This window comes from Oryctolagus cuniculus, chromosome 4 (assembly GCF_964237555.1).
Source record: "Oryctolagus cuniculus chromosome 4, mOryCun1.1, whole genome shotgun sequence".
Taxonomy (NCBI): domain Eukaryota; kingdom Metazoa; phylum Chordata; class Mammalia; order Lagomorpha; family Leporidae; genus Oryctolagus; species Oryctolagus cuniculus.
In genome coordinates, this window is record NC_091435.1 from 85,054,075 (window position 1) to 85,071,690 (window position 17,616).

The 17,616-nt window shown below is 47.8% G+C and overlaps 2 protein-coding genes across 7 annotated transcripts in view; both read left to right on the forward strand.

The window, feature by feature from the left end:
• The window catches only part of ATP13A3 (ATPase 13A3), a 102,196-nt gene extending 93,147 nt beyond the window's left edge, over positions 1–9,049 (forward strand). For all 6 annotated transcript variants that reach the window (XM_008266683.4, XM_008266689.4, XM_008266688.4 and 3 more), the window contains one exon: positions 5,665–9,049. In XM_008266683.4, the coding sequence (XP_008264905.1) occupies positions 5,665–5,862 (198 nt within the window). In that variant the 3' untranslated portion in view covers positions 5,863–9,049. The remainder of the gene's footprint in view (positions 1–5,664) is intronic.
• A 2,993-nt stretch (positions 9,050–12,042) lies between these two features.
• On the forward strand, positions 12,043–15,262 carry GP5 (glycoprotein V platelet). Its single transcript, XM_008266817.4, has 3 exons — positions 12,043–12,078; positions 13,110–13,238; positions 13,442–15,262. The coding sequence occupies exons 1-3, from the start codon at positions 12,043–12,045 to the stop codon at positions 15,125–15,127; spliced, it is 1,851 nt and encodes a 616-aa protein (XP_008265039.1). The 3' UTR covers positions 15,128–15,262.
• The last annotated feature ends 2,354 nt before the right edge of the window (positions 15,263–17,616 follow it).

Below are 17,616 nucleotides of genomic sequence, written 5' to 3' on the forward strand. Positions count from 1 at the left end.
TGTTTGTGACCCATCCAGAGCCAATCATTAGCATAAGGCTGTGTTGCCTAGGCAGGGCAGTCTCATCCCCCTAGAGATGTTTGGCGTTGTCTAGACACAGGGTTGGTTAAGAGAACAGGTTGCTGTTGGCTATTCTAGGACATGGAGGCCAGGGATGCTGCTAAGTAAGTACCCTTTAGTCCACAGCCAGTCCCTCACAACAAAGGGTAGTCTCTCCCAGGCCCTCGGCAGTGGCACTGGTGAAGGTGGAGAGGGATTTGTGCTCTTAGGGCTTCCCTGGCTGGCTGCTGCACTTCCGCCTACCCTGCACCCGTGTTCCATACCTGCCTGTCCTATGCTCTTCTTTTCTTCCAGGAAGCCTTCGAGGTCTCCTCAGATTGCAGCTTTCAACCAGCCATATTAATGTCGAGGAACTTCACCCCTTTCCTTTCCTGTAGGTAGGGACCAGTGAGTTGGGTTGAAAGTTTGAAAGCTAAAAACCTGGAATTAGGCTCTGGGCTTTCAACAGTTGAATTGGGAAGTCAGCAACCTCACCTGGAAATCTTTAGTAATCATGGCCCAAATCTTTGACTTACAAGGTACTACATAACACTTCTGATATCCTGCTAATTAACTCCATTTTATACACGAGGAAACAACACTGAAGAGTGGGCATTTGGGGCTGTTCCTGTGGCATGGTGGGTAAAGCCACTCGCCTGCAATACTGGCATTCCATGTGGGTGCTGGTTTGAGTCCCAGCTGCTCTGCTTCCAATCTAGCTCCCTGCTAATGTGCCTGGGAGAGCAGCAGAAGATGGCCCAAGTGCTTGGGCCCCTGTCACCCATGTGGGAGACCCAGAAGAAGCTCCTGGCTCTGACCAGCCCAGCCCCAGCTGTTATGGCCATTTGGGGAGTAAACCGGTGGATGGAAGACCTCGGTCCTGTTTCCCTATACTGCCTCCTCCACGGCCCATTTAAGAATACTAATTTAAATGCCAGACTCCAGCATCCTCCTCATGAGATCCTGGGAGGTGGTGTGATGGCCCAAGTGCTGGGTCCCTGCTACCAACTTGGGAGACCTGGATTGAAGTCTCAGCTCCTGACTTTCTCCCAGTCCTGGTGCAGCCCCAGTTCTTGAGACATTCATAGAGTGAACTAGCATATGGGAGTGCTCTCTTTGCCTGCCTGTCAAATAATTTTTTCTAAAAAGGCATTCAGTCAACTTGCCAATGGTAAGTGCCAATGCTTATCTAAGGAACCAAGGTTTCTGATTTTTTTTTTAAAGATTTATTTATTTATTTGAAAGTCAGAGTTACACAAGAGAGAGGTCTTCCATCCGATGGTTCACTCCCCAGATGGCCGCAATGGCTGGAGCTTCCTCCTGATCTCCCACGAGGGTAAAGATCAAATGACAAAATGAAGGCAAACGAGCTACTGGTCGTGGCGCCTGCTTTAGGATGAATGCTGTGGAGGCATTTGTATGCCTTCTCTCTTGTCACCACAACCTTAACAGATAGGAATATCTTGAGGCTCTCTACCTCCTCTTTCACAGATGAGGAACAGTATAGAATTAGAAGCTGAGTTCAGGTTGATCTGGACCCAGGGCCACAGTATTTCTGTAATACAGGCTTTTGCTATTCATTTAAGACCAAAGAAATTTAAAGATAATGTTTTATTAAGGACTTCAGATCTTATGTTCTCTGAACATTTATTCAACTAACCTATTTAATTACAGGAAGTGGGATTTTTACAGAGTAGTATTTATTTCCTTAGTGGTTCTTACTGATGCCCAGTTGCTCCAGTAAATGTCTGTTGAATAAAATTGAAAAGCAGGTAAAGGAAACCATTCGTCAATAATCAAAGCTGAAACTCCTGCATAGCTGCATAGTTTTTCCTGTCATGTTCTTTAGCAGCCCCAGGTGTTAAAACACAAGATTCTTTTGGTATCAGTGATTTTCAAGTGTGAGTATTCATGAAAAATGCTGTGAACTCGACCTGCTGAGGGCTGTGTCTAGTGGCGGCTGCCACCCACTGTGGCTTTCTGTGAAGCTGTCTCCTGTCTCAGGAGGTGTGCCGCATGCTGTGTGGCAAGCGTTTGTTCCTTCCCTGAGTCTGATAGACAAGGCTACTATCACTGTCATGTTGCTAGATTCTGCTGTCTTTTGGTGAAAAAGCCAAGGGTTAGTAGTCTTTATACCACCTAAGATATTATTATTATTTGAGTTTGTTTAGATAGAATAGTAATTCTGATTATATTTGGTTTCTGTTCAGGATTGGTATGGAAGAAGACAGTTATGAGAACCACAGTACCATTATAACATGTTTTCTTCAAGCATGGCTCTGCATTTTACATGCTCTACCCCATTTCCTGAAAGGCACCATAAGAGTCATATGGCATTTGGGTTCTAGAATGAACAACTTGGAGTGGTCTGAGAAGCAGGAGAATCTCAACTGTACACCTCTGTGGAAGTTCTTTATGGCCGCTTGCCCGAGGGTGGCACCCTCTCATTCTTCGAACAGATGTCAGGACTTAATCATTCCTTTCAGAAGCAAGCCACAAACCCAGCTCCTGTAGCTCACGTGTTCTCCTGCTTCAAGGACTTAGGCCCTCCTTGTTTCTGGGGGCCCCGAGTGCTCATTCTAAGCCCCTGTGCCTTCGTGTTGCCTGCCGCTTGCCTTTGTCTGCTCGGCACCCTCCGCACCCTCAGTGCTCCGTGCATGCCTGCAGCGCCTTTTTCTTTCCCTTCCAGTGAATTACACCATGTATGGGGCCGGGTGTGGTGTGTTTGTGTTTGTGTTTGAGGGTACAGGAACAGATGGTCCCTAATTACCATAGGGGAAGGGCTCTCGCGCTTCTTCTGACCTAAGATTATCAAAGCCACAGCAAACATATGTTGTGTGTAATTCAGGGTGTGGGTGTGTTTTTTTTTTTTTTTTTTTTTTTTTAAGTGCATCCTATAAGAAGAGTATTCTTCATTGTGATTCTGTTTGCAGATAAATTAAGTTTCAATTTCATTGTTTGCCTCACTTTCTACAGGTAGGACACAGTGGACTTAGTTACATATGCTCATTTATGTGTCTTAAATTTGAATACACTTGGCCTTGACTTTCGGTAACTCTGCCTGCTGTGTGTTTCCCCTCAACCCAACTGACTTATGTGGACAGACAAGGCCTATTATGTTTCTACTGGTTGTGGGTTTTTTTTTTTTTTTAAAGATTTATTTATTATTTGAAGGCCAGAGTTAGAAACAGCGAGAGACAAACACAGAGAAAGATCTCCCATCCATTGATTCACTCTCCAAATGGCTGTGATGGCCAAGGCTGGGCAAAGCCAAAGACAGGAGCCTGGAATTCCATCGGCTTTCCTGTGTGGATCCCAGGGACCCAAGCATCTGGGCCATCTGTGCTGCCTTCCCAGGTGCATTAGCAGAGAGCTGGATCAGAAGTGGAGCAACTAGGACTTGAACTGGTGTTCATAGGGATGCTAGCGTTGTAGGTGGCAGTTTAACCCTCCCTGTGCCACAACACCAGCCCCATGTTTCTGCTGTTTCTTAAAATTGGCAATCAACATTAGCCTTTCTCAGTGCTACTTGCCCTTGCCCTAAAATAAAAAGTGACCAACTTTCAGATTGATTTACGAACAATGATCTGTTCCACAATAGACTGACAAATTTAAACATCATGGGGAAAAAGTAAGATCCAACTAGTGAAATACCAGATTATTTCATACTGACTGTTAAGTTTTTTGTGTCTGTGCCTGTATTGGAAAGAAATTACTTGGATCACTTGAAGAATCCTGTACGTACTGACCTCTGTATCCGAGTGCTGCATATTCTCTGTAGACTTCTTTTCAGGTGATGGTCATGGAGTAGCTCTCTCTTTAGTTACAATATAGAGGTCTTCAGATCTTTTTGCCTTCTGGATTGTCAAATAGCTTACTTGTGACCACAGTTTTTACCTTTTTAAGCCCTTGGTAGCTGTGTAGCTTACTGTGTGTGTTGAGAATCTGAACTAGAATAACTTTCAGCTTGAAAGCACTGGGCTGGATTTATACTGGTCTCAGTGGTGCCACTGAGCAGAGGGCAAGAGAAATAGGTTCCTGCTGATGATTTCATAGGAGGGAGACCTAGAAAGTGAATGTATGAAAAAGTATTTTAAAGTATTTCTCTGTTCTCCATTAGCCAGTTCAGAAACACATTCAAAATATGTTATAGTAAACTTGCCTTTCTTTTTTCTTCTAAAGATTCATTTATTTATTTGAAAGGCAAAGTTACAGAGAGGAAGAGGCAGAGAGAGATCTTCCATCCACTGGTTCACTCCCCAGATGGGCTTAGTGGCCAGAACTGGGCTGATCTGAACAAGGAGCCAGGAGTGTCTAATGGGTCTCCCATGCGGATACAGGGGCCCAAGGATTTGGGCCAACTTCCACGGCTTTCCCAGGCCATAGCAGAGAGCTGGATCAGAAGTGGAGCAGCTGGGAATCAAACCAGCGTCCACATGGGATGCCGGCACTGCAAGCAGCAGTTTTACCTGCTATGCCACCCCACCAGCCCCTTGCCTTTCTTGATTGTAGGGTATTTTGAGTGTTAACATTAGAGAACATGTCTCAGTTGTATTGTGTATATTCTGTTCTGTGGAATCATTGAGGTTGGGAGTAGAGCTCGTTGTAGGCTGGGTTATATGTTGATTGCCAAAACAAAGTAACCTTGGATTTAAATTTTACTTTTGAAAAGCAACAGCCAAAATAATCAAGAATTGACTTTTCTTGAGAAGTGAATATAAGTACTACAGGCCTCAGTGTAGTAACTTAGTTTTATTTCATTAATTTCAAATTTCACTTGAGATAAATTCTGAGGGTACATTTAGGCTGTCTGTTGAATTTACTCTTCTGTACATTAATCAGATTCTGCTTGCTTCTCCAAGGATCATCTGTGTGAGGTCCAGTTCATTAAAAATAACATGATTGATCAGAAGGATTTGAGTGTCAGCAGGGCTTTTTATAATGAATAACACTACTGCTGAGCTTGCGTTGTGCGTTCCTGTGTGTGCCCGTTTCATTGTGGAGCTCCCCAGCAAGCCCTCATTATCAAGTGAAAGGATTTTTAATATTTGCAGGTGTGATTTGAAAGATGTGGTTGTGGTATTAACCATGACCTGAGTCCCTGGAACTACACGTATTTACTTCATGCTTCATGATACTTCATGCTTCCTGTTTTGAAAGGTTATATTAACTATAACAGTGATATTTTTCACTGTTTTCTTCTAGAAATGATCAAGTGGCTGAGTTGTTAGGAACAGTAGTACCAAAAGATACTTTGGGTTAAAATATGAGAATTTCCAGATTAAACATAAAAAAGGTTTTCTCTTCCTTAAAAGTTATTCTTAATAGATTGGATATTTTCTGTTATGGAACTCAAACCAAGTTATTTTAGAAACGTAACAGTAGGAAGAAGATAGGTACATGAAACTTAAATATGAGTGAAGATTACATTGCTATCCAAATATCTGGTCTAAAATTTTGTTCCCAAATAATTGAAAGATGACCCTTTTTTCCCCCCCACATGAAATTTGTTCATTCGTTTGTTGTGCTTAAAAGTCATCTCCAATCTCTTTGCCAATATGTGATCATCAGGCCTGGTAAGAACAGCAAGCCCTCAATCACATAGTCTTTTCTCCCTTTTCTTAGGAGTCAGTGGATCGATGGGGAAAGTGCTGCTTGTCCTGGGCCATGGGCTGTAGGAAGAAGATGCCCAAGGCCAAGTACATGTGTCTGGCGCAGGAGCTCTTGGTTGATCCCGAGTGGCCACCAAAACCCCAGACGACAACTGAGGCTAAAGCTCTGGTTAAAGAGAATGGATCGTGTCAGATCATCACTATAGCTTAGCAGTGAGTCGGTCTCCTTGGTGTGTTAATAGCAGTATTCAGGAGAATGTGATGTTGGGATTTTCTGATTCTGTGAGCCAGGATGGCACTATTGAAATTTATGTCCCTTCTGATACAGTGGCTGATTTGAGAGCTTTGCTTAAAAAATAAATAAATAAATAGCAGAAAGAAGGTATTGGCCTGACAGTTGACATTAACAGCCTGTAAAGTTCTGTGTGAATTTTCAGTAATCTAAATACAATATACATTTTCAGATTTTTGATTGTTACCCTCAATGATAGTCCTTATATCGGGTACAGGAGAAAGTTGATGTTTAGTAGGTTTCTAGACATTAGCATTTGAGACCAGTTTATCCCTTTAAATTTACTTTCACACCCTCTTATTAGACAGTTTCCTATGGGCCCTAATTTTATGATTGATGAAAATAAAATGAAATGGGTGTTAAGTAGTTTCCAGGGAAAATGAGTTAAAGGCCTCTTTCATTTGGTTTCACTGTTTCTTTCAAAGCACTCTGGGTAAGCATTACCCCAGTTCCCTTGGGTCACCTGCAGTTAGGAGTGAGTTTGCATGGTCTTGCTTATTGAACAACTCAGGTAATTTCCATTTCTGGTTTTATATTTTCTGTACAAACTGCCTGGGTTTTATTTTTCTAATCGGCAAGGTGCTTCACTGCCTTCTTGAAACGTCCCTCAAAGCTATCAGATGGGTCTTGTGCTGTGTCTGTTGTCAGTGGTCTAATCTGCTTCAGTTAAGTGTAGAGCTCTTTTCACTAGGAGAAAAGAATGTTTCTTTCAGGGCAGCATTGTAGATCTGATACTTCTTCATACCTGTATTCCCCCCTCAGGCTTTGTATTATTTTAAATATTTTACAATTTTCTTGTCAGCTTTTAATTACCTAAAGGATAGGCTAATAGTTTTGTTTTTTGAATCAGAAAAAGATTGGCTAAAGTTCTGTGTAGGTCTCCTATCAGTAATGAGGCATAACAAATAATGAGTATCAGATTTGATACTGTGTTTTCATTCAAAGCCACAGAAACTTGCTGAGAGTTTGATTTAGACCATGAGATGGCGCCAGAGGTCAGCGCATACTTACTTTGGATTGGAGTAGTTAAAACTAGGAGCCTATTTGATGTAGACGGTTCTGGAAGGAAGAAGATAGAGGAAATTAAGAAGATATATTCACTTAGCCAAAAGAATTGTGGAAAATGTTTTTTAACTTTCTGTTTTGCCTGAGTAATGTTTCAGTTATAAAAATCTTAAAAGTAACTTAAAGAAAATGCCTTTCTAGGTAGAATTCAGCAGCTTGCCAGTGCCCACAGTTAAAGTACACACAGGAAATGAATTGCTGTAATGGACCCTACACTCTTAAAACAGGGCGGCATTATCCTCTGTTCTTGCTTGTCTAACTCATCATTATTTTCCTGATAATATTTAGAAGTTTATCATATGTTACCCAGAACTGCAGAACCAGAAGGTTCTCCCTTTTTATGCTGCAAAGACCTGAATGATATTTGGTAACTATACAAAAGTGTCAGTTACACTCAGGATCACTGCTGTTGCCACTGATGATTTCTTACAAAAAAGATAATCGCAGTTTTCCATTAAAATGTCTATGATATTAATACATGCCAGATGATAACAATTCCATGAATGATTCTATGAAGCTATGCATCTTAGACCTCTTGGGCTGTGAATTAGCACTTCTTTCTCTAGTTACTTATTCTCTTGATTGTTTTATAATTTCCATGTTCATTTTCAGTATGCTCAAGTGTTAAGCCTTTAGTGATTTCCAGAACTGTAAATTTTATTCTTTGGTTTAAATACTGAATCATACAACTAAAGTAATTGCTAAGTACCAGCTTAAAATCTAATTATCAGATTGCATCTGACATCTTTAAGAGCATGATCATAAAGAGCTATTTTTGACAAATCTCCCCATCCCCTTTTAATATTTAGAGCTACTAAAGGTTTTGTGTCTCATCTGTCCATATTATGTTCAAGGGAATGAGGCTTTTAGGTAGGTGGGAGAGCATTCGTAAGAAGTTAGATTTGACTGTAGATAGGGTGGATTGTTGAAGTTGCCAATGTTATTTGAAGGGTATCTGTGACTCCGGATGTGGGCCCTACTCAGTGCCATAGTTAGACTGAGTCTTCTCTCTGTAGGTCACCAGTACATAGTAATTTTGATTCTGAATTTTATGTTAAATTATTTGAGTGTATACAGACCTAAATTTTTAAATCTGTACATATATTATTTTGATGTATTAAGATTAATTAATATTGCTGATTTAAATTTTATTTATGCACATACTTAAAGGACAGAAATGTCTGGGAAAGTAATTGTTAAATAATGATATGTAACTTTTTAACTTTTTAAATAAATAACAAGATTTTTAATGTGTGTCTCCCTCAGGGTTGTTGAAAGTTTTTTTTTTTCCTCCCTGAAATACAGATCGTGGGAAAAATATGTTTTTTATCTTCTAGCACCAACTGCTGTACAGCAATGCTGCAAATAATGCTTGAATAAAAGTGGCTAAGCCAACAACAAAGTACTTTTTGTAGTAGTTTTATAATCTTTCAATTTGAAAAGCTTCCCAAATTGCACTTGCATTTAAACAAAACTGTTGCAGCTTTTACTCTATTTATGTTGTGTCCCGTGTTTGTGAAAGTGCTGCGCAGTTTCAAATGCACGGTAAATAAATAATGTTTAGTGTCTGTAGTTTGTTCCAGAACAATATCTAAGGAAGAGCAGACCCAAACTTTAGGCAACATGCTAATACTTCATGCATGCAGCTTTGACATAGGTGAAAATAGTTTTTTGTATATTTATGATGGGAAGTGGTTGGGAACTTTTAACAAAAGTGGGGTGTTGATTTTTGTACAGTGTGTGGGCATTTACACATATTTTTAATGTATTAAAATTTGGTAATTATGTGCACATGAAATTAATAAAATCATTACTTCCTGTTATGATTTGTGAATTCCCTTAAAACCTTGGATTTTTAAGTAAATTTATATTAGAAATGATACTGCATCTTTATATTTTTTAAATTGTATTGCTGCTCAAGAATGGTACCCTATTGTCCAAAAGGCATACATTCATAATTGTACATTTAGCATTGTAAATATCCTTATGAAATCTTTTTTGATTGAAGCTATTCAAAATAAAAATTTAAATGAATGAAGTAGCATGCCTGTCTGCTGTCTATATGTTTATTTGCTTTTGGTTGCATGAACACTGCCTTCTCTAAATTTACTTTCCTGCCTAATACTTCCTCATTTAACTAGATGTTTGAAGGAAGCAGGGACAACATTTCATGTATCACATCATATCTTTGACTGTAGAGCCACATGTTAAGTGTCGGGAAGTCTAAATGGTGGAATGGAAGAGTAGTCGAGAGGATCAGACCAGAGCTATTGGCACACACAACAGACAGGGAAGGTTTGAATAGCATCCGTGCCGCAGAGCACTCTGGAGGGAGGAAAACTGGAGTGAGCTGATCATTGCAGAAATCCTGGAGAAGGCAGGGCTTTTGCTGAGCGAGGCAGATTCATTGATTTGAAAGGCAGCGTTACACACAGGGAGAGACAGAGTAAAGAGCAGTCTTCCATCCACTGGTTCACTCCCCAAAGGGCCACAACAACCAGCACTGTGCCTGGCCGAAGCCAGAAGCCAGAAATTTATTCTAGGTCTCCCTTGTGGGTGCAGGGACCCAAGCACTTGCAGTATCCTCCGCTTCTTTCTCAAGTGCGTTAGCAGGGAGGTAAATCGAAAGTGGAGCAGGGCCTGGCACTGTGGCGTAGTGAGTAAGGCCACCCCGTGCAGAGCCGGCATCCCATACGGGCTCCAGTTCGAGTCCCAGCTGCTCCACTTCTGATCCAGCTCTCTGCTATGACCTGGGAAAGCAGTAGAAGATGGCCCAAGTGCTTGGGCCGCTGCACCCACATGGGAGACTCGGAAGAAGTTCCTGGCTTCTGATTGGCACAGCTCTGGCTGTTGCAGCCTCTGCCTTTCTGTAACTCTGCCTTTCAAATAAATAAATCTTTTAAAAAATGGAGCAGCTGGGACTCAAAATGGTGCTTATACAGGATGCCAGTATTGCAGAAGGCAGCTTTACCTGCTGTGCCACAACACTGGCACCCTATGTAAAGATTTATTTTATTTATTTGAAAGAGTTACACAGAGAGAGGAGAGGCAGAGAGAGACAGTGGTTTTCATCTGCTGGTTCACTCCCCAACTGTCCGCAACAGCTGGAGTTGCACCGATCTGAAGCCAGGAGCTTCTTCCGGGTCTCCCATGCGGGAGCAGGGGCCCAAAGACTTGGGCCATCTTCTGCTTTCCCAGGCCATAGCAGAGAGCTGGATTGGAAATGGAGCATCCAGGACTTGAACTGGCACCCATATGGGATGCCGGCACTGCAGGCAGTAGCTTTACCAACTGGCCCCTGCACCCAATATATATAATTTACTAACATTTTGACCCTTAACTCGCCGTGCCACAGCACTAGCCCTGAGAGAGAGAGCTTCCATCCCTTGGTTCACTCCCCGAATGGTCGCATCTGCCGGCACTGGGCCAGGCTGATGCCTGGAGCTGTTTCTAGGTCTCCCATGGTACAGGGGCCCAAGCACTTGAGCCATCTTCTTGCTTTTCCCAGGCCATTAGCAGGGAGCTGAATCAGAAGTGGAGCAGCTGGGACTCGAACTGGCCCCCACGTGGCATGCTGACTCTATAGGCCATGTTTAACCCACTCTGCCGCAGCATGAGCCTTGGGAATATTCTTCTGGGGAGAAGAGGAAGATCTATTCTAACAGGCAAAAAGTGCAATTCATGAAAGACAGATGGGTAACATTGCCTGTATTAAGACTTCTTGACCAAAAGACACCCAAAAAAGTGAAGACAAACAACAGATTTTTTTTTTTCTTTTTTACAGAGTGGACAGTGAGAGAGAGACAGAGAGAAAGGTCTTCCTTTGCCGTTGGTTCACCCTCCAGTGGCCACCACGGCTGGCGCGCTGCGGCTGGCGCACCGCGCTGATCCGAAGCCAGGAGCCAGGTGCTTCTGGTCTCCCATGGGGTGCAGGGCCCAAGCACTTGGGCCATCCTCCACTGCCTTCCCTGGCCACAGCAGAGAGCTGGCCTGGAAGAGGTGCAACCGGGACAGAATCTGGTGCCCTGACCGGGACTAGAACCCGGTGTGCCAGCGCTGCTAGGTGGAGGATTAGCCTAGTGAGCCGCGGCACCGGCCAACAGATGTATTCATAACCCCTCTATTACCAAGGAGTCAGTATCCAGAATGTATAATGTCTTTAGTAGTTTGTTTTAAAGGTGTACATGGACATTTTACAACGATTGTAGAAAATGAAGTGAAACATGCTTATTTTGGTACAGAAAATGTAATCTGCGTATGTGGGCTCTTCAAAAAGTTCATTGAAAATGTTTATTAGGAGTAGGCATTTAGCCTAGCAGTTCTGGCTTCCCACTAATGCAGACCCTAGGAGACCCTAGGTCCACATAGTTGGTTGCTGCCACCCACACCAGAGACCTGGCTCAAGTTCCCACCCCCTAGCTTTGCCCCCAGCCCAGCCCTGGCCATTGCCAGCAGTGAACCAGTGGATGGCAGCCCTCTGTCTACCTTTCAGATAAATAAATCATAAAAATTGTAAAAAAAAATGGATTTCAGTTTTTTTGCACCAAAATAGATCTCTTCATCCCATTTCCGACAAACCTTTGGAAAGCTTGTGCGTGTTTTGCATATGGAAAATGGCAAAAGGAAACCCAGGTTTCTCAGATGATGCACAGGTGGTCTTCAGTGCTGTGAAAAGATGGAGTAGTCCTTAAACACGGGAATGAAAGACTAAAACCAGGCTCGGGTAGTTGTTTTGTGTGAATGACTAAAGTGCTCAGTCGGTCCAAGTGTGGGCAGGGCAGGTGGCATTGTGGGTGGGCACAGCCGTGTTGGAAAACAGTGTGACAGCCAGATGAGAACACGCATAGAAACCCCTTCAACTCGGCAGTGTCAACATGTTTGAGAGCGTCCTGGCCTTATTCCGAAAAAGAAAAATCAGTGGAGCAACTCACTCTCCTGGGCCTTGTTCCTAGAAGGAGAAAGGAGACGGTGGTGGGGATGGAGTGGACATTTGGGTGCAGTGTGTCATGAGAAGTGGCCGAGGGGGCTGCAGCAATGGTGTCGCTCGACTTTTCCAGCATGGCGGGGGTGGTCAGGTTGTGCGGTTTCTGGACAACTCCCCCTCTGCCTGTCAGCTTCCACAGCACGATGCAGGGTAAATACAGCCTGTCTTTCAGTTTGGAGATAACTGTCATCAAAACCCCGACTATGCCTTTCGAGATAGGGGCCGCCCCTGGCATGCGTCCTGGTCGCGGCTCTATCTTCAGGATGCAGGGGTGCCTCCCTCTTCCTGTGGGAAGCGCTGGGTCACAGGGAAGCCTTACAGCTTCTCAGTTGCATTGGGGTGCAGAACCATGTCAGGTAAGGCCAAATATTTTTTAAAGATTTTATTTATTTATTTGAGAGGGAGAGACGGAGAGGTCTTCTGTCCACTGGTTCACTCCCCAAATGGTCCCAACGGCCGGAGCTGGGTGCATCCGAAGCCAGGAGCTTTTAGGTCTCCCTAGCCGGTGCAGCAGCCCAAGCGCTGGGGCCATCCTCTGCTGCTTTCCCAGGCTGTAGCAGAGATGCTGGGTCGGAAAAGGGGCAGCCTGGACACGAACCAGCGCCTATATGGGATGCTGGCGCCACCGGAGGAGGCTTAGCCTACAATGCACAGCGCTGGCCCCGTCAAATATTTTTTTTAATTGGTATGGGAAATGAGAAGGCTGCGTCTGTGTGCCTAAGAAGGAACATTGGGTACTAGAAACAAGTGTCAGACTTCACTTGGGAAACAGTGCTTCGGCAGATAAGTTTTATTGTGCGTATTTCATAGACAATTCGATGCCTCGTGTGTTGATGTTTCTTACACATTTTGGAAATGGCAGCTCCTTATTTATGGCGAAGGCAGAATGACCACCCTCAAATCCTAACCACAGGACCCTAATTAAAGGACGTTCTGGGCCTGAGCGTCTTCATCCCAGGGCTGAGGAGGATGGTGGCAATGCCTGCCGAGGTTGCTGTCAGCGCTAAATGATGCACACATAAAGCAATGAGACCACGCAGGGCAGAGAGCATCGGCTTGGCGGCTTTTCCTCGCTCGGAGGTGTACATTATGTCAGTAGGGTAACTCGACCCTGCAGAATGGCGAGGCTGTGAGAACCGGGCTGCAGACGGCCGGTCCCTTCGTGCTGCTGGCTGCGGCCAGCCCTGGCGAGTTAGAAAGCTTCCACAGGAGGCCCAGCTCCGAGGACGACGCTGTCGCCGGAGAGGTTTCCCAGGACTGGCTGTCTGTGGCTTGCACACGAGTTTTTGTGGCTGCTTTACAGAGGGAGTTAGCCCATTAGGAAAAGGAAAGAGTGGGAGCGGCGTGTAGAATGGCTGTCCTGGCACCAGGCAGGGAGAGGTGCACCGCGGAGGAGCAGGGGGTGGGCGCCCAGGTCGGGAGTCCCGCCTGGAGGCTGCCGAGTGGTAGGGTGTGAGCGGAGAGCACCAGTGCCCTCGCGTGCTGACCGCAGCCCCCACTGTTGCCTTTCCAGTGCTGCTCCGGCCCACGCTGCTGTGGGCAGCGCTGGGGCTCCTGCACGCGCAGTCCCTGCCCTGCCCCCGGACCTGCCAGTGCTACTTCCGCGACGCGGCGCGCTGCGTCGGGGGCGAGGTGTCACGCATCGCCGCCTTGGGACTGCCCTCCAACCTCACGCACCTCCTGTTCTACCACATGGGCGCCGGCGCCTTGCAGAACGACAGCTTCCGAGGCATGACGGTCCTGCAGCGCCTGATGCTCTCCGACAGCCACATTTCCGCCGTGGCCCCCGGCACCTTCAGCGACCTGGGCCGACTGAAAACCCTGCGGCTGTCGAGCAACGCGATCCCTCAGCTGCCCGCCGCGCTCCTGGACTCACTGCTGCTCCTGGAACAGCTGTTCCTGGACCACAACGAGCTGCAGAGCATTGACCAGAACACGTTCCGGACCCTGGGCAGCCTGCAGGAGCTCTTCCTGAACCACAACCAGCTCGCCTCCCTCCCCGAGGGCCTCTTCAGAAACCTGAGCAACCTGGAGGTGTTGGACCTGTCGGCCAACAACTTGACCCAGGTGCCCGCCGGCCTGCTCGTGGCGCAGGCGAAGCTCCAGAAACTCATGCTGCACTCGAACCGGCTCGTGTGTCTGGACCCGGGGCTCCTGGACGGCCTGGGCGCCCTGCGGGAGCTGCACCTCCACAACAACCGCATCCTCTCCGTCCCCCCCGGGGCCTTCGACAGCCTGCAGAACCTGAGCTCCCTCACGCTGGCGAGAAACCGCCTGGAGTTTCTGCCCTCCTCGCTGTTTCTCCGCGTGCACCGCTTGACGCTGCTCACCCTCTTCGAGAACCCGCTGGCCGAGCTGCCCGGGACGCTCTTCGGAGAGATGGCTGGCCTGCGGGAGCTCTGGCTGAACCGCACGCGGCTGCGCACCCTGCCGCAAGCCGCCTTCCGCAACCTGAGCGGCCTGCAGGTGCTGGGCGTGACGCACAGCCAGCTGCTGAGCTCGCTGCCCGACGGCTTGCTGCGCGGCCTCGGCCACCTGCGCCACCTGTCGCTCCGCCGCAACCGGCTGCGGGCCCTGCCGCGCGCGCTCTTCCGCAACCTCAGCAGCCTGCAGGAGGTGCAGCTCCACCACAACGAGCTGCAGACCCTGCCTGGCGACGTGTTTGAGGGCCTGCCGCGGCTGACGGAGGTCCTACTAGGGCGCAACCCCTGGCGCTGCGACTGCGGCCTGCGACCCTTCCTGCGGTGGCTGCGGCAGCACCGGGGCCTGGCGGACCTGGCGGGCCAGGCCGAGCCGCCGCGGTGCCACGGCTCCGGGCAGTACGCGGACCTGGTGCTCTGGGAACTGCCTGAGGGCGACCCGCCGTGCACCGGCGAGCTGGCTCTCACTGACAACTTCTCCGAAGCCCCCGCGACCCCTGCTCTGCAGCCCAACAGCTCGGAGGCCGGGCCGTGGGCCCAGCCGGTAGTCGTCGACGGACGTCCAGACCACAAGCTGTTCTGGGGTCTTTATGTTCTGCTTCTGACCACTCAGGCAGTAATAACCGGCATCATTGTGTTTGCTATGATTAAAATCGGCAGGCTCTTTCGAAAGTTAATCAGAGAGAGCGCGCTTGAGTCCGTGGGCGCACCTTAGTGAGACACTGCTCTCCTCCTCGCCTTCCTCCTCCCCTGCGTTTCTTCTTCTCCCTTCCCCCTTCCCCTCCTTTTTTTTTCCATCTCCTCCTCCTCTTCTTCCTCCTCGATCGCTCATATTCACCTGCCTCCCCTGTCCTGCACACTCCTGGGCGTGGATTGCGTGTTGCGTGTCGGGTCTGATGTCTGTGGGAGAGGGGCCTCTCCCGTTTGTGGACACGGCCACAGCAGGTGTCCGGGAAACCCCTGTGTCAGCGGGGACCGGATACAAGGAATCCCTGGGATCCTACTGCTGTGGCTGTTCCTGGGGGGAGGGGCATGCTTGGGGCTCCTTACCTGCCTGTGTGGGAGGAGAACTCTTCCAGCTCTTGCCCTTGCCACAGCTTCCTCACATGGCGGCTGTCTTTGCTAGGGGCTCCATCTTTTTAGGGAGTATTTCCACCAGAGACTTCCTCTGTCACAGGCCTGGGGGTGAGGAGGGGGCAGGTGAGGAGAGCGCCCCCCTGAGCTCAGCCCCAGCGGGGAGGCCCTGCCAGCCCAGGGTGAGGGTGAGGAGAGGGGTGGAGGGAGGAGAGGACAGGCAGGGTGGGGCTGGCCGGCCCCTGCAGCTGCGCAGTGTGCCCCCCCACCCCCCCGAGACCCCACTTGGACCCTGGTTCTGGTTGCCTGGAGTTCCGTGCACCTCATTCACACGCACGTATGAAGCACCTGACGTGTGGCAGGTGCTCCTGGATGTGGCGGGAAGCCTGGTCTCTGGTTGATTAGGCTCGTAGCCCGTTCTCATTTACTCTTGCCATTGAGAGCAGTAAACCTTGTCGCTTCAGTTGGGTGTGTGTGCTGGTGAGCGCAGGGCAATGGCAACCACGGGTGCCAGCCCCAGCACCTAAGTGATCGCATAGGACTTTGGGCGAGACCCTGTCACCCGTTCTCTCGCTCTCTAAGCCTTGGCTTCCTCACCCCTGAGAAGCAGTAAGCCTCACAGAGTGGTTGTAAGAAGTCAAGGCAGTACAGCCAATAATGTCTTAGCCTGGTGACCTGCATACAGTAAATGCTCAATAAATGTTAGCTCCTATTACTACAGGGTGAGCAATTGTTACTGGCATCTTGTTTACTAAAAAGAGCTTAGAGTTGATTTTTCTTCTCAGCGTATAAAGGTCAGAGCAAACTCAACGTTGAGATGGCAGCCCCATCAGTCTGTCTTCACCTGTGGGCGGTCCTAGCTCTGTGTGGGCAGGCTCTGTCCTCGCTGGCCAGCACAGTAGACCCTCCCAGCAACACCACCTGCATGTGGAGCAGAGAGAGCCGGAGCCTGGCATTTGTGGCTGCACTTCCCCTTCACAGCCAGGTTCGAACGTTGCCTCCTGGGGAAGCCCTCCCTGATTGCCCAGCAGACTAAAGCTTTCCCTGCCATGAGCGCCTCCATTTGGTCCTGGTCACCCTCCGTTCTGGAGTGTTACTTTAAGGTGTCTGTGTATGTGCTGCCTCCACTGTCCGCTCTTGTCTTTATTCCCAATGCTCCCAGTTTTCAAACTTCCTATAGCACAAATCTGGCTTTTTTCTCTTTTTTGAAAGAGGCAGAGAACCAGAGTTCTCCATCTGCTGGTTCACCCTCAAATGCCCGGCATGGCTGGGACTGGGCAGATCTGAAATTGGGATCTGGGAAACCAGTTACTTGAGCCAGCATGACTGCTCCCAGGGGTCTGCACTAGCAGGAAGTTAGAATTGGAGCCAGAACCAAGACTTGCAGCCAGACACTCGGCCCCAGAACCCGGGCATCCTAATTGGCCATCTTCACTGATAGCCTAAACACCCAGTCGAAAATCCAGGCTCTTTGGATGGGCTGCAGACTCCAGCTGTAACCAGCGCTCTCAGGCCAGCCACCTGCCCCCTCACCTGTAGAGTGGGGGTGACAGTGGTTCTTACCCTGGTCGCCAGGATGGAATTAGATAATCCATGTCAAGTAGTTAGGTAGTGGCTGGCCCCCGTGGGGCTCCAGAGCTATTGGGACAGATCTTCCGGGACACACTGTGCTGGCACATTGCTGGGCGCCTGTGCACGTGGGCCTCCTGCAGCGACCAAGTGGTCAGCAGCCCGACAAGCAGTGACTACGACATACACACTCCTGTGGCACCCGACGGTGACATCTCTGCCGAGCTCGGGCCCTCTTCAAACTTTCAGAACCTTGTGGAGGACAAATCCATACGCCTCAGCCAGCTTTATAAACTCCTCCTCTGCTGGTGTGCGTCAGGTTTTTTGTTTTAACAGTATAATATACAGCGGATAAAGTTGAAGGCTTTAAGCTTGAATAGCTTTTCCCTGAGTCTATGCCCCTCCTCTCCTTAGAGGTTAATGACGATCGATTTGGTGTTTTGCATCCCTATGCACGATTTTATACCCCTACTGCATGTGTCCACAGCCCCGAACAAGCTCAAGTAGTGCTTTGCAGGCTTCCAGATTTGATATAAGCCGTACTGTTCTGCACATGGCCTT

Excerpts from the sequence above, each read along its gene's own strand:
- GP5 (XM_008266817.4), top strand. The coding sequence starts at position 12,043 with ATGGTGTCGCTCGACTTTTCCAGCATGGCGGGGGTG. Across the intron at positions 12,079-13,109 it reads TTTCCAGCATGGCGGGGGTG|AATGGCGAGGCTGTGAGAAC; the intron begins GTCAGGTTGTGC and ends TCGACCCTGCAG. Across the intron at positions 13,239-13,441 it reads ACGACGCTGTCGCCGGAGAG|GGTGTGAGCGGAGAGCACCA; the intron begins GTTTCCCAGGAC and ends GCCGAGTGGTAG.